Below are 13,236 nucleotides of genomic sequence, written 5' to 3'. Positions count from 1 at the left end.
CCGAGCCTTGCTGTTGAATCACAAAGTAACAAAAGTGATTATTGATGTGATGATTTTATTTTTTTGTCATATAAAATACATAAATAAAGCATCTGCAGGTGGCATCACAAGCATGGGCACATTCGTATGTGCTTGTGAGACTTAAACATTTAACAGGCACACAGTTAACCTCAGATAAGAAAGATTTGTAAATATCATGCTTGGACAAGCACATGATTCGTCTGTCTGTTCTTCAATGTTGAAAAGAAAAAAAATTAACTTATGTGATATGTTCTCTCCCATTAATATTATCCAAACAATAGATTTTAAACCCGTAAAATTGCGCAACTTTAGCCCGAATGAATAAGGGTTTCTGCTGACTGCACGTTGGGTCACACAAAGCGTCGATATGACTGGCGTGTCTGGCAAAAAGCAACAAGGCGTGCAGCATCACCATCAGTGTATGGATGTAACATCAAGTATGTCAAAAATAAACATTCCACCCAAGAGCTAAAGTCTTAACAGTCTTCAATGACAGAATGTGCTTCAGACGAGCTGTGCAAAATGGCACTAAGCATTTACGGCACGAGTGTCTCATCCAAACAATCTCAGCAGTGTGCAGATTTGCTGTTATATATCATCATAAGAGGAGAAAACTACCATAGAATGCCATTTGGACAAATATTCCTTATCCTTGTGGTTTGTAAATATTAGCAAATCGATTTTTAATTTGTTTACTATCATGAATTTATGTGTTTGAAGTTCATTTGGTATGAAATATTTTAAGTAAATTGAGATGTCATCTTGTAATATTAATGAGCTGAAAAAGTTTGGGACACCCTGCAGTTGAGAAAGTTGGCAGCCGGATGCGTGCGAGTGTCTACGCGGGGGGAGTTTTGAAATCCCCCCAAGCGTGGAAGCAGCGTGTGAAGCAGTGCAGCTCGTTTCCCTTGCGCACCAGTCGCAGCTTTCTGGGTTGCTGAGTTTCTTTGGAGCGCATGTGCTGGATATACACCTGCAAAAAGAGAGTTTAGTGAGCAAAAATACAGCGTGCCCAAGAGCAAAAACAAAAAAGACTTTACCGACCTGACAGGCTTTGAGACTCAGTTTGATCTCCACTTGGCTCGTCTGAGTACCGACCCACATGTACACCTGCAGGTGACACAGTTAAGTTTAACTTCGGCCCAAAACAACAGTTTAACTAATCTCTCTTACCTCTTGGCCGTTATCGAGCAACATGATGTCATCATCAGCCAAATCGTCCTGGCAGAAGTCGGAGCACTTCTCGGACACTGAGAAATAACCTTTCTCATTGGAACACCTAAGAGGAAGTGCCACCAATTTAATTTTGAACTACAATAAACACATTAGAGAGTTGTTTAAAAAAAAAAAAAAAGCTCACACTAACCGTACTGCTGGCTTGAAACTCACCTGAAGAGACGAGCATATTTCATGTACTCGGCATCCTCGTCGTACTGCTTCTGTGCACCGATGCCAACCCAGAAGAAGTTCTCAGGTTCCTCCCCCTCATTGATGACCTTGGAGAGCAAAATGAGCATGGCCGGACTTGTAAAAACCCAACTCCATCCATTTTCTAGGGTAAGTTTGTTTGAATTGATCATTTTTTCTGAATGTTTTGAAATTAAATATAATGTGCAGTATTTCTCAACAAATGCCTGTAATGTTTCCGTTGTGGTACCTGCTTGCTGTAGGTGTCATCAAACATGCTGTTCATGATGTCCTCGGCCAGCTTGGCCTCATCGGGATCGGCGGCTCGGCCCACCCAGGTGTAAACGATGCCCTGGTTGTCTGTGCTCTCAAAGGGGACCTGTGTGGCCACAAGCGAGGACGTTCCGTGAGTAGGTGAGCGGACGTTAAAAATCTCAAAGATGACCCAATACCCACTTTGAGAATGAAGCAGAACTCCGAGTTGAGATTGCTAGAGTCCGTTCCAATCTGGATGGTTCTAATAGAGAGAAGTGACTAAATGATTATTTTCTGTATTTCCCCCTACTCAACAGAATAATGTAATTTACAGACGTTCCCTAAATGCCACACAGGCATTTTCTGTGCAGCGCTGTTGTTTGTTACCTGGTACAAAGTGCACTCCCGTTGGTGCGGATGTGATAGAGTGACGGCTGGGCTGAATCTGTTTTTTGTTTCCTCTTCCCTTTGTGGATGATGAACTTCCTTTTAAAGTGTGACAAGAACTTGAGGTTCTCCTGCTGCTGGGTCATACGCACCACCTGAAAGACAACCCGGAGCAGATGATTCCTTTGTTTGTCACGTCATGCTTGACGGGTTTTACCTTGAGTTTTCCCGGGAAGAGGCTTTCAAACTTCTTCTGCAGAGAGAAGGTGAAGGTGAGCCAGCCCATGTTGGAGGCTTGTCTACCCTGCCAGAAGTACACCACACACTCAAAGTCTTCCTCGGCCTGTTTATCCTCCTCATCCTCTTTTCTCTTGTCTTCGCCCTCTTTCTTCTCCTCGTCGTCCTCGTACTCCACGGGCACCCAGTATCTACGGTGAGATAGTTTAACACAACTCTTTATTATGTTAACATCACACTGACAATCCATTTTTTTTCTCCCCCCACAGCCTCATCCCAATTCCTACGTGAAAGGAACACACACACACACACCTGCAGAGGAAGACGTAGCAATCCTGAGTGAAAAAGTGTCCGAACTCCTCCTCTGGGAGACGAGCAAATTTTTTGCCCTCCAGTACAAATCCTTCCATGCCGTCCAGGTCCTCGTTCCACTCCTCCATCAGCTGCTCAGCCTACACGCAGAATGGGAAAAACATGAGCGGAGGCCGCCACTTTGTGGTCTGGTCAGTAAGTGTGTGCGTTGTTGCCTCGGTGAGCGGCATGGCCGGCTGCCTGGGGAGGAAAAGCGCCGTGAGGTCGGCTTTCATCTGGTCTTTCTGCTCTGTGTCTTTCTTCACCTAGCAGACAAAACAAAGAAACCCCCGGTGAAGTAAAGCCATCATCTCGATTGAAGATAAATGTGCCTTATCGTGTCTTATCAATGACCTTGCCCTGTAGGTTGTCTGTCTGCTGCACCGTCTCCGCAGCTCTGGTGTAGTCAACCTTCAGCACGTCGTCCCAGTTCTTGAATTTGGATTTAAACACCTGGTAAAGAGGAGACGAGCGTTTTCAATATACCATTGCTGTTTATAAACACAATTTGGTTAAAATTATTTTAAGTAAAAAAAAAACATTTGATTTTTGAAAACAGAAACATTTTTGAAACAGATTTTTGAAACAGAAAAAAATCCAAGAAAAAAAGTATGGCAGGAATTGTTAACCTGGCACTCGGTGCCCTCTAGGTTCCGGGTGACGCATGCGTGTTTGGGCCGGTGCAGCATGGAGCAGATCTCCTGACCCAGTTTTAAGGCGGCGGCTCGTACGAGTCGGGGAGACTTCCTCCCGATCCAGATGAACACGTCAGACCAGCAGTCTAGAATGTATACGCACTTGGTGTCCAGCAGTGACTGCAGCTGAAAATCGGAGATGATAATGGAAGTAGGTCACATGGAAACTGGCAAATGTGATTTGTGTACAATTTGTACTTTATGGGGCTCATGAGTTGTTATTCCGTTTTGCTACATACCAATCTGAGCTCTGGCAGTGTGTCCAGTTTAATCTTGTGGTCTTTGTGCTCCACAGACAGTTTGTAGTTAATCTGAGGAAGCTCGAGATAGCCAAGACCCAAACCCACCTAAAAGACAACATCGACAACCACTCAGTACTTTTGTGTCTTAGCTTGCTACCCAAATCCAAATTGACCTTGTAAAGTTTGGGTCTGACAGCCGAGAAGTCATCTGGAACGTGTTTCTTGATCTCCTCCGGTTGTCCTCCTAGTAACTCCCAGACATTTGGAGGCTCTTGACTCTGCTTTAGAGTTGTAATCTCTGCCTTCCCCTTCCGCTCATTCTTATTGATCTTCTCTGCAAATAACCTAAAAGGAGAAAAGAAAAAAATCTTTTTGAACTCTCTATTAACTCCTGGGCAAAATTTGCACCAACTATTATTATTCTCCCCTGACCTGGCCTTTGTGGTACCACTAAGCGTAGCATTGGCTCCCCTCCAGATAAAGAGTTCCAGTCCATTGTCCAACAGGAACACAAAGCTGCCAAAACAGAAAGAAGAAATCAAATCACTATTGTACTCAAGTATCACAAACGTAGCCGCCAAATGGTGAATATGCAAATGAGTAAAGAGAGGTACCGTGGATCGAGCGAGCTAGCCGTCACAGGTACCGACTCCAGTCGGATGTTTTTCTTGCCGTAAACTCTGTAGAGCCTGAACAAACACAAATGTTTGGTGGGTTTGTAATGTATTGAACTTTTCCTGTGCTAAGAGTGGAGCCTACCTGACAGGATAATGTGTGTCCTCCACAGTGTAGAAGCCACTGGAAGTGCCTCCCTCGATGTAGGATATCTCATTGTTGAACACCTTGAACGAAAGACAGCAATGTTGACACGTGTGCCGGCGAGATATTAAGAAACTGTTTTCACATACTTCACTAAACTCTTCGCTCTCGTCTCCCATCTCTTCCCTGATTGTCCTGCACTCGGCTCCAAGGAAATTCCTGAGGTTGACAGCATGGATGGCGGCGCCGGCCTTCTTGTCCAGCGTGGCTTCCTGGCCAATCCAGTAGTAGATCTGCCAGTTCAACGCTCCGTTGTCATCCAAGAACGTCTACGAGCAAGACACCGAGGGAATATTCTCAGTCGTGTACTGATGAATCCACGTAAGTGACGGCTGGTTGCGTTAGGTTACCTTGAGGACGATGTAGCAGTCGGCCTCGTAAAACTTCCCGTGGAATGTTTCATCCACTTGCATGGGAATAAAATTTTCAATTTGCCACACGCTCACGCCTGGCACCTAAAATGGAGAGGACATGCTGACGGTGCATTTGTGACACAATGAGGAAAAATAATAGCGCGCAGTTTCCAGAGACAGAACATTACCTGCCCCGCATCATCCGTAAAGAACTCTGAGTAGTCCAGTTGAGGCTTCTCCAGACCCTTATCCCAGCGCCGCACCTTTAAATCTGCGTATTTTAAATCTCCATTTTCCTACAAAACGGCCACAAGGTCATCATTCTTCCTCTGCACATTGAAAAGCACTTTTCATTTGAAGCTGCTTTTCTCACCTCCAGGTTCTTCTTCTCTTGCGCAACATCACTCATGCCCTTCAGCACCTGCTTGGCCTGATCATCCTGAGAATTGTCCTTCCTCCTTCTTAGCCTCATCTTCCTCGCCAGGGGATCTTTGGAGCCGGCCCCTGCGCACATGACAAAACTCATGCGTCAGGACGACCGTGTGAATTTTCAAACGGGTAAATATTTATCTTTGGAACCATGCGTGTCAAATTGTTCCGTCGAGTAGTTTTCACCTCCTCCGGCAGCGGCCACGATGGCAGGCGAGGCTCCAGCCAGCCGCAGTTGGTTCTGCAGGGAGAAGTCGATGTTGTAGCACTCGCTCGCTTTATCGACGGGTTTCGGAGGCATCACTAGGCAAGGGTTCTCGCGCACATCCAGCATCTAGAAAGATGAACATAAGAATGTATTGCTTGTTTGTACACTTCAATAATTTATGAGCTTCGTCTTGTACCTCTAAGTCAGTCAAGAAGTGGACGGCCTCCGGCAGTGTCACGAGGCGGTTTTTGTTCAGCACGAGCTTCTTCAACTTGCCACAACTGCATGACACAAAAAAAAAAAAAAGGTCATTTATGTAGTGTGATCCTATCCGCTGTATAAACTCTTGAACTCACCGACAAAGTCCCTCGGGGATGAGTTCAAGGTTGTTGTTAGCCGCCATGAACTCTGTGAGATTGGATAATTTCCCCATACCAGGCGGAACTCCATCAAAGTCCAGTTTGTTGGAGTTTAAGTACAACTTTTTTAATTTGGAAAGCTTACAGATGGCCGACTAGATGAGAAATAGAGTTTTGAGTTATGTTCGTAGATTACGTGAAGTAAACAAACCCCAGAAATCCTTACAGGCAATGAGGTAAGCAGGTTGCGGCTAAGGTTCAGCGTTTCGAGTTGGGTCCACTGGTCGATGCAGAGCGACAGTTCTGTAATCTGATTACTACTTAAATTGAGTCTTTTCAAACTGCCCAGTGAATAGAGGCACTCCGGCACCCGAGTCAGGTCATTGCAAGACAGGTCAACATCTGTAAGGAGGAAAAGAGGGAGCTGAGAACAACTCAAACATGTTGCTGCACTCATCCAGCTGTCAATCAATTTTAAATGGCCATTGAAAAGAAAAAAAAAAATAGACTGTTACCTGCTAGATTCAACAGACCCTCCAGGCTTGTGGGCATATTACTCTGTGTTCTCTGGGTGTTCCTCAAGTGGAGCGTTTGCAATGCCACCATGGCAGGCAGCTGGCTGCTCACACAGAAGGAGCAAAAATAATCCAGAAAGACATTTCAAGATGGTGATTTTTTTTTTTTAGATAATAAATGCGCCTTCTTACCGCAACTGTGCATGCATGAGCGGATTGTTGTTAAGGATGAGAGTCTGTAAATGAACCAGACGTCTCATTTGAGGTGGTAAACTGTCAAGCTTGTTGTCGCTCAGGTCCAGATACAGCAGATCTGTTAGGTTGATGAACAGCTGATTGGGGATTGCGTCGATGCCGTTGTGGCTCAGGTTGAGGACGAGCATGTTCCTGCTGTTCTCAAGGTCTCTGGGGACCTCTGTCAGCTGGTTGTAGCTCAAGTCCTACGAGTTAGTTGAAATTTAGTTATGTTCTGCTGCACTGGTAAAGCTAAAATAAAATTGCATACCAGCACTGAGAGGTCATCAAGTTGAAAGATGTCATCCGGGACTCCAGAGTTTTTTAGGTTGTTGGCACGGGCAACCACAGCCTGCACACAAAGGAAATGCCGTTATTGTACATTAAATTAGTTTGACCAAGTCATGTTCTGTTCTGGCAATAGGTTAACATTCGTGATAAAAGAGGAACTGCATGTACAGTACGGAGCCTAGTCAGCAGATTCAGACTTTGTGGGAAGAGGCTATGTTTTTTTTTTTGTACATTGGTTAAACCTAGAACAGATCATTACAATTACACAAAAATGTTTCCAGTGTCCCACAACAGATTTGGTTTCATCTCAATGTTTCTGGCAGCATATTTGAATTGTGTACATGTTAATTACCCTCAAGTTTGGCAAACTGGAGAGCTCCCCGTGTAAAGTGGTCAAACTGTTGTGGCTCACTGAGATATGCTCCTGAGGAATAGAACAAGAAACACAAAGGTAAGTAGTGATTCAATAATTTCAAGATTAAAAAAAAAAAAAAAACATGCACACACTCAAAATAATCTCATTTACCGTTAATAATCAAACAAATTAAGTTTAGTGGCCACACTAATCCCATCAGGGATATGGGGCATCTAAACAGAAATAGATTACATTTCCTCAAAGAAGTCTACTGATGCAATCTTTTCTTAATCACCCCAAATTTATTTCCAAACAAGTGTGTTTGAAGCAACAATTGTTACAACACTGTTACGCAATAATACTTGACACATTATGGTTGACTGCATGCTGGTGTCGGACTACAAAACATTTTATTGCGCAAATATTTTTACTTCAGGTGGAAAATACCAGTGCTAAGATTATCCAATATGCAATAAACAGGCGCCACACAAGAAGCAATGTTCTCACCAACTTCTGCAGAGATGAGAGCTCCTCCGGGAGGTAACACAGTCCAGTCCTGTTCAATTTGAGCCATCGCAGACTACTCATGCATTTAACATGCTCGGGGAAATATCCTCCCTAAGGGTCCAAAAGACAGAAGATCAAACATTTACTACAGCCTTAATATGATGTTTGTTTACATGGCAACAGTTGAGTACATTTGCTGTAAATTCTTAAAACCTCCAATTTACTGGATGTTAAATACCAACACAAAATGTGTTAACATTAAATATAGCATTACTGGATTTAAAAATGTTTAAGTACTGTACATTGGATTGATACTGTTATTGTCAAAAGTGTCATGGAAGTTAGTCGCAGTAAACAGTTATTGTTGTTACAAGTTTATTAACGGATAAATAACATACGTCTCGACGCAGCTGTCAATACTGTCAAACTACCAAATACGATCAATAAATTCCCTCACTTGAATAAACCATTTTATTCTTTGTTGATCGTTCGTCTTATATCCGTTCACCAAGTTTGCCCACTGAATTTAGGTGTGAATTCAGTTATATTCTCCATAATAAAATGCTAAATTTAGTAGGATTGATCAGAGAGGAATCGCATTTTGTATTTATTTGGGACACAAATGTTTGACTGTACTGTCTCATGACAAATATCTGATAACTGGCTAACGCCCAGCTAGCATGAAGCTAAGCTACTAGTGTTTTGTTTTTTAATCGTTTGTGGTTCCGTTCACCTGGCTCAAATTTTGTCAGTTTGATAAAAACACAGACAAGCATAAGAAATAGGTGAATTGGATATGAAATTCTTACTTTAAAGTCGTTTCCACTGAGGTCCACCCCTCGTATAAAGGGAAGCACTCCGGTGGCAGCCATTTCTGCGGTGATGTCAGTGGCTCAGCCGTCGCCAAGCTATTTTGGTACAAATGAGTTGGCGGAGCTCGTGAGCTCACGGACGACGCTTCGTCTTATTTTTCCCCCAATTATAAACCTCGAAACTTGGCGTCATTTGCAAATTAACCCTTTGCGTTGAATTCCACGCCAACTAAATATAAGGAGACAGCGCCTCCCAGTGGTTTCACAGGTTGTCAATTTGTGTAAAACAAAAGTTAACAAATTAAATTTTATGTTCTGATTTTTATAACAGAAATTCAGTGTGGCAATGCAAATCTGCGACATATAGGCCGAAAATTAACAGCGTGTACTGAAATGTTCATGTATTTTTGCCGTGAACATATACAAAAAATGTATGTTGATTTTCAAAATATTTGTGGCCGCTTCCTGCTCAAACCTTTATTTTGAAAGCACTAAAATCGGAAGTGCTTGTTATACTTAATGACGTCATATTCAAAGGCCCTCCCATTCAGCGGTGACTCGAAAGATTTCAATCGTAGACAGCTGACACCAAATACCTTTTCCAGAAGGTTTCGCTATGGAGAATAATTGTACAAGATACAATGTACAGTTATATGTTTACGATCTGTCAAGAGGTATGGCACGCAACCTCAGTCCTATCATGCTGGGTGAGTACATCGAATGAGACGTTTACCCCGGCTTCACTAGCATCACGCCGTCGGCTTTCAGCTTCTACTAAACAATGTTTCTTTCTTTCTTTCTTTGTTTTTAAAATATAGTTAACACCGTTTAAAGGTGTGTGTAAACAATGTGCCAAATTTCATGTATGTCCCTGTTGACATTTGATTGCTAAATGAAAAAAAAATGCTAAAAATGCTTAATTTTGATTTGATATTGTAATTATTAATTAACCACCTTCACTTTCTAACGCATTTTTCTTTCTATTTAACAGGAAAACAACTGGATGGAATATGGTATGAAACCAAGTTTTATGAATTGGCATTGCTAAGAGTTAAATCGCTTAGTCATTTCAAGTTTGCTTGACTGCTAGTATAGTATTGGGGCCCGAAGCAGATTATATAATTTTTTTTAAACAGTCTTCTGATTGGTGCTGTGGTGTGTTCTAGGAAGTTATAAAAACCATGCATAATTATTCCAGTCCATTCTAGAATATTACTGCAACACTGTGTTATTCTTCTCTAGGCACACAGCCATAGTGGCATATGGGGATGAGTTCTTTTTTGGAGGTGAAGGAATTTCCAGCTGTCCACCTGTAAGTTTATTTGACAGTTTACTGTTTTACAATATTGCCTACTTGTATCTTTTAATTTATTTATCCTGCCTTTTCCATGTGTCTCTACTGCAACACATCTAAATCAACTGATCAGGATTGTTGCAGGTTTCTATTGTGTATCTCAGATTGCTCTCAGAAACTATTATATCCTGTTCCAAATTTAGTTAAAAAAAAAAAGAAAAAAAAAGACACGTGTAGTAGTGTTTTTTTTTACAACTCAGAATGGCCCAGTAATAAGGCGGTGCGTTTTCCAGGGTGGAACAATGCTGGGACCTCCAGACACAGTTGTGGAACTCGGTGAGACCGAAGTTTCAGAGGAGATCTTCATGGAATATCTCTCGTCTTTGGGAGAAAGCACTTACAGGTGCCTTTACAACTTATTCACACCATTTATAATTGTTTCAATGAACTTACATAAAAGCTAAACATAATCATTGGGAATGACCAATCGCAGTTATCTGAAGCATCCACTCTTGTTTTCTTTTTCCAGAGGTGACAGGTATCGACTGTTTGAGCACAATTGCAACACGTTCACCAACGAGGTTGCTCAGTTCCTAACGGGCACGCCCATCCCCTCCTACATCACCGACCTCCCGTCCGAAGTCCTCTCCACGTGAGTTTAACCACACCTGTCCGCTTAAATTAGTCTAAGCTTTATATTTTGTATTATTTAATCAGGCAAAAAAATCACTGAGATTAAAATCGCCTTTCTATTGGGGTCTTTGCCTAGACAAACAACAACAACAACAAAACACATGTATGATGACTATTTTTTTTATATATGTATATTCATCTGATCATTCGGGAACAAACAAGGTGACTTGTTGTGTAATGATGCAATGATCTGTAATGATGTGATGCAAGCAATATAAATATATAAAAAAAAAAAATAAATAAAATAATTATATATATATATATATATATATATATATATATATATGAATAATTTAGGGAGATGTTTAATACATTAAAAAATAAAAAAGGTTTCAATTTTCAAGTCAAATCTTTTGTCATGTGAATGTGACAGCCCTCCTTAATACCTCATACCCCACTTAAGGTATGATTCAATAATTGTGCAAGGATTCTGTTGAGGGTACCAATCTGCTTTCATCTCCAGACCGTTTGGCCAGATATTGCGCCCCATTCTGGACTCCATCCACATCGCCCCCCCTGGCGGCAACGTCATCAACGGCGGGAGAAACATCTAAACTGAAGGAGCAACGCACATAGTCTCACTTTCTTGGAGTCAGTCAGCAAGGAGTCACCGATTTCAATTTTCATAGATTTTTTTCTTTTTTCCTCCAACAAGCATCGCTTGCCGTATGTTTTTAGAAAACAAGACAATATTAAGCCTTTAAAGGTAACAAGATTGATTCAGTTAACTTTGCAACTACCAAAACTTTAGCTAGACTGGCGTCATCTAATCATAGCCAAAATGAGAGTTGATTTAAACAATTTGCACTATTATTATAATGATTGGTGCACCAAGCTAGCGTAGTCCCATTTGGACTCAAGTACACGGTGACAGACTCCTGCTGCTGACTTCAATGGAGCACATTCTTTCAGACATCTTTAATATATTGTTTTAGGATCACAAATTTGAAATCTTATATCCATATTTTTTGTCAACCGATTTAAATATCTCATTTTGCTTTCGGTAATTCTCCATCACAGATCCTTTTGTAGTGTTTGATTCAACCCGCCTTCCTACCAGATGCTATCGTTCAGTTTGTTACGCTGTTGTTTACAATGTTAGCATATGATTGGACCCGCTGCAGTTTTGGAACCGGTAAAAACAACTCACGCTGAAGACCTTTTTGTGGTGCAGTAGTTAGTGGAATCAAAACCCTTTCGTCCTACACCAGAGTGTGTGTGCAAGCGTGTTTGGTACTCCAAATCTGTGCCTTCATTTCCTCTCTGTTTTGCTGAAGAACTTGACATTTCTAATCACCTTTTATTGTTGGATGCGTAAAAACTTTGGAGATGTTGGGGACCAGTGTCAACTGTGGATTTCTTGATACGCATCTGTAGGAAAACAGCAACACTAATGTTAGTGCCCGGTTATCTGATGCCGCCAGAGAATTTGAGAGAATGCGTAATTTGCAGAGAACAAATTTTATAAGTTATGAGGCGAATGTGAGGTCATTGTGGAAGCAAAGTTGAGAACGAAAGGACAGGAACACAAGACTGATTCAACCAGCATTAACCCGCTTGAAGAACTTGTGAAAACTCACTTTGCCTTGGTGCCAGCCATTTTGCAACCTCGACCCGTATTTTTGCCTAGTCACGCAAATCCTTTCTAAACATTTTATTGTGAACGACTACCCAAGTAACTGACATAGTCTGACCACTGAATTGTATTCATGAACAACTCTTTGTTTTTGTTATTGTATCTTATCCTTATAAACCACCACTATTTATAGTTAGACATCTCTCCTACATTAATGCGTATTGTTGCTATTGTTTGTGATTGTTTTTGTTACATGTCCTACTCATAAAGCCATTGTCTATTCTTGGCGAATCCTTGTGTTGTTTTGGCAAAACTCTATTGAAGCTGTGCGCCTCCGTGAACATATTGATTGATTGAATTGAGGGTTTTGTTTGACAATAGTAGTGTTTTGCTGCCCTCTAGTGGAGTTATGGTGCTAAGGAACCTTGGTACGATCACAGCATTACATTGGGCTTTGATAGCTGCTTTAACAACAATGCGACCGCGTAAAATACAAATTATACTTTGTATTGGTAAAAATTAAATTGATATTGTGTTATTCAGAGATAAATTTCATTTGAGTGCCATAAACACGTCATGCAGTTAGAAGAGGAAGTAATGAGAAAATATTCCTGCAGTTCTCCGACCAACCACAAAGGGGCAGTGTTTCAATTGTTTTGTAGTTTAAATGCGTTTCAATACTGAATGGAGTTTGGCTCCATTGTCTGTGATTTAAAAGGAATCATTAGGTCACAGGTCACGCACCCACCGTGCCTGATCTATAAATCTCATTTTATTGAAGATACATCCGGGTTTCCCTGTGTTGTGCATTGGGCTGTTTGAAAAAGCTTTCCCGTTTCACTTTTGGGCAAATTTGTGATTTACATATTATTGTGTTACTCATACTGTACAGACAGACCGTTCTAATAATTTCTATTTTAGTTACTTTGGTCAGATTACACTTTTATTTCTGCCACCTCTCTAGTGGAAGAACAAAAACACAAAGATAAGTTGCTTTAGCTGTGGAGATGAAATGCATTCTAAATTGCAGATTGAAAGTTCTTTCAAGGTGAACGGCTTGCAATTTTTGTTTTTTCTCATTGGCTCTGCTGTCTCCCTTGCAGTGAACTGCATCGTGAGGATTTGATGCTTCAATTAGCATTTGATATGCATAATTGAGGATTTCATGTACCGTTTTTGAAGGTTACCCTGTCACT

At 41.4% G+C, this 13,236-nt stretch overlaps 2 protein-coding genes across 2 annotated transcripts; one reads left to right on the top strand and one right to left on the bottom strand.

Moving 5' to 3' along the window:
* Positions 1–35: 35 nt before the first annotated feature.
* flii (FLII actin remodeling protein) lies at positions 36–8,698 on the bottom strand. Its single transcript, XM_037256503.1, has 31 exons — positions 8,475–8,698; positions 7,666–7,776; positions 7,156–7,227; positions 6,784–6,864; positions 6,471–6,718; positions 6,279–6,382; positions 5,990–6,165; positions 5,761–5,918; positions 5,601–5,685; positions 5,383–5,530; positions 5,141–5,271; positions 4,956–5,063; positions 4,765–4,869; positions 4,504–4,683; positions 4,355–4,437; positions 4,210–4,284; positions 4,028–4,111; positions 3,769–3,940; positions 3,593–3,700; positions 3,288–3,479; positions 3,013–3,111; positions 2,835–2,924; positions 2,620–2,759; positions 2,288–2,498; positions 2,071–2,225; positions 1,885–1,945; positions 1,679–1,807; positions 1,411–1,517; positions 1,195–1,300; positions 1,066–1,131; positions 36–994 (listed from the first exon to the last, which is right to left on the bottom strand). Exons 1-31 carry the CDS (start codon positions 8,535–8,537, stop codon positions 860–862), a joined length of 3,783 nt encoding a protein of 1,260 aa, XP_037112398.1. The 5' UTR covers positions 8,538–8,698; the 3' UTR covers positions 36–859.
* Positions 8,699–8,985: 287 nt separating this feature from the next.
* Positions 8,986–12,327, top strand: desi1a (desumoylating isopeptidase 1a). Its single transcript, XM_037256939.1, has 6 exons — positions 8,986–9,184; positions 9,469–9,490; positions 9,720–9,789; positions 10,065–10,174; positions 10,301–10,423; positions 10,928–12,327. The coding sequence occupies exons 1-6, from the start codon at positions 9,094–9,096 to the stop codon at positions 11,016–11,018; spliced, it is 507 nt and encodes a 168-aa protein (XP_037112834.1). The 5' UTR covers positions 8,986–9,093; the 3' UTR covers positions 11,019–12,327.
* The last annotated feature ends 909 nt before the right edge of the window (positions 12,328–13,236 follow it).

This window comes from Syngnathus acus, chromosome 8, assembly GCF_901709675.1.
Source record: "Syngnathus acus chromosome 8, fSynAcu1.2, whole genome shotgun sequence".
Classification (NCBI taxonomy): domain Eukaryota; kingdom Metazoa; phylum Chordata; class Actinopteri; order Syngnathiformes; family Syngnathidae; genus Syngnathus; species Syngnathus acus.
This window is presented reverse-complemented; position numbering and strand designations above follow the sequence as displayed.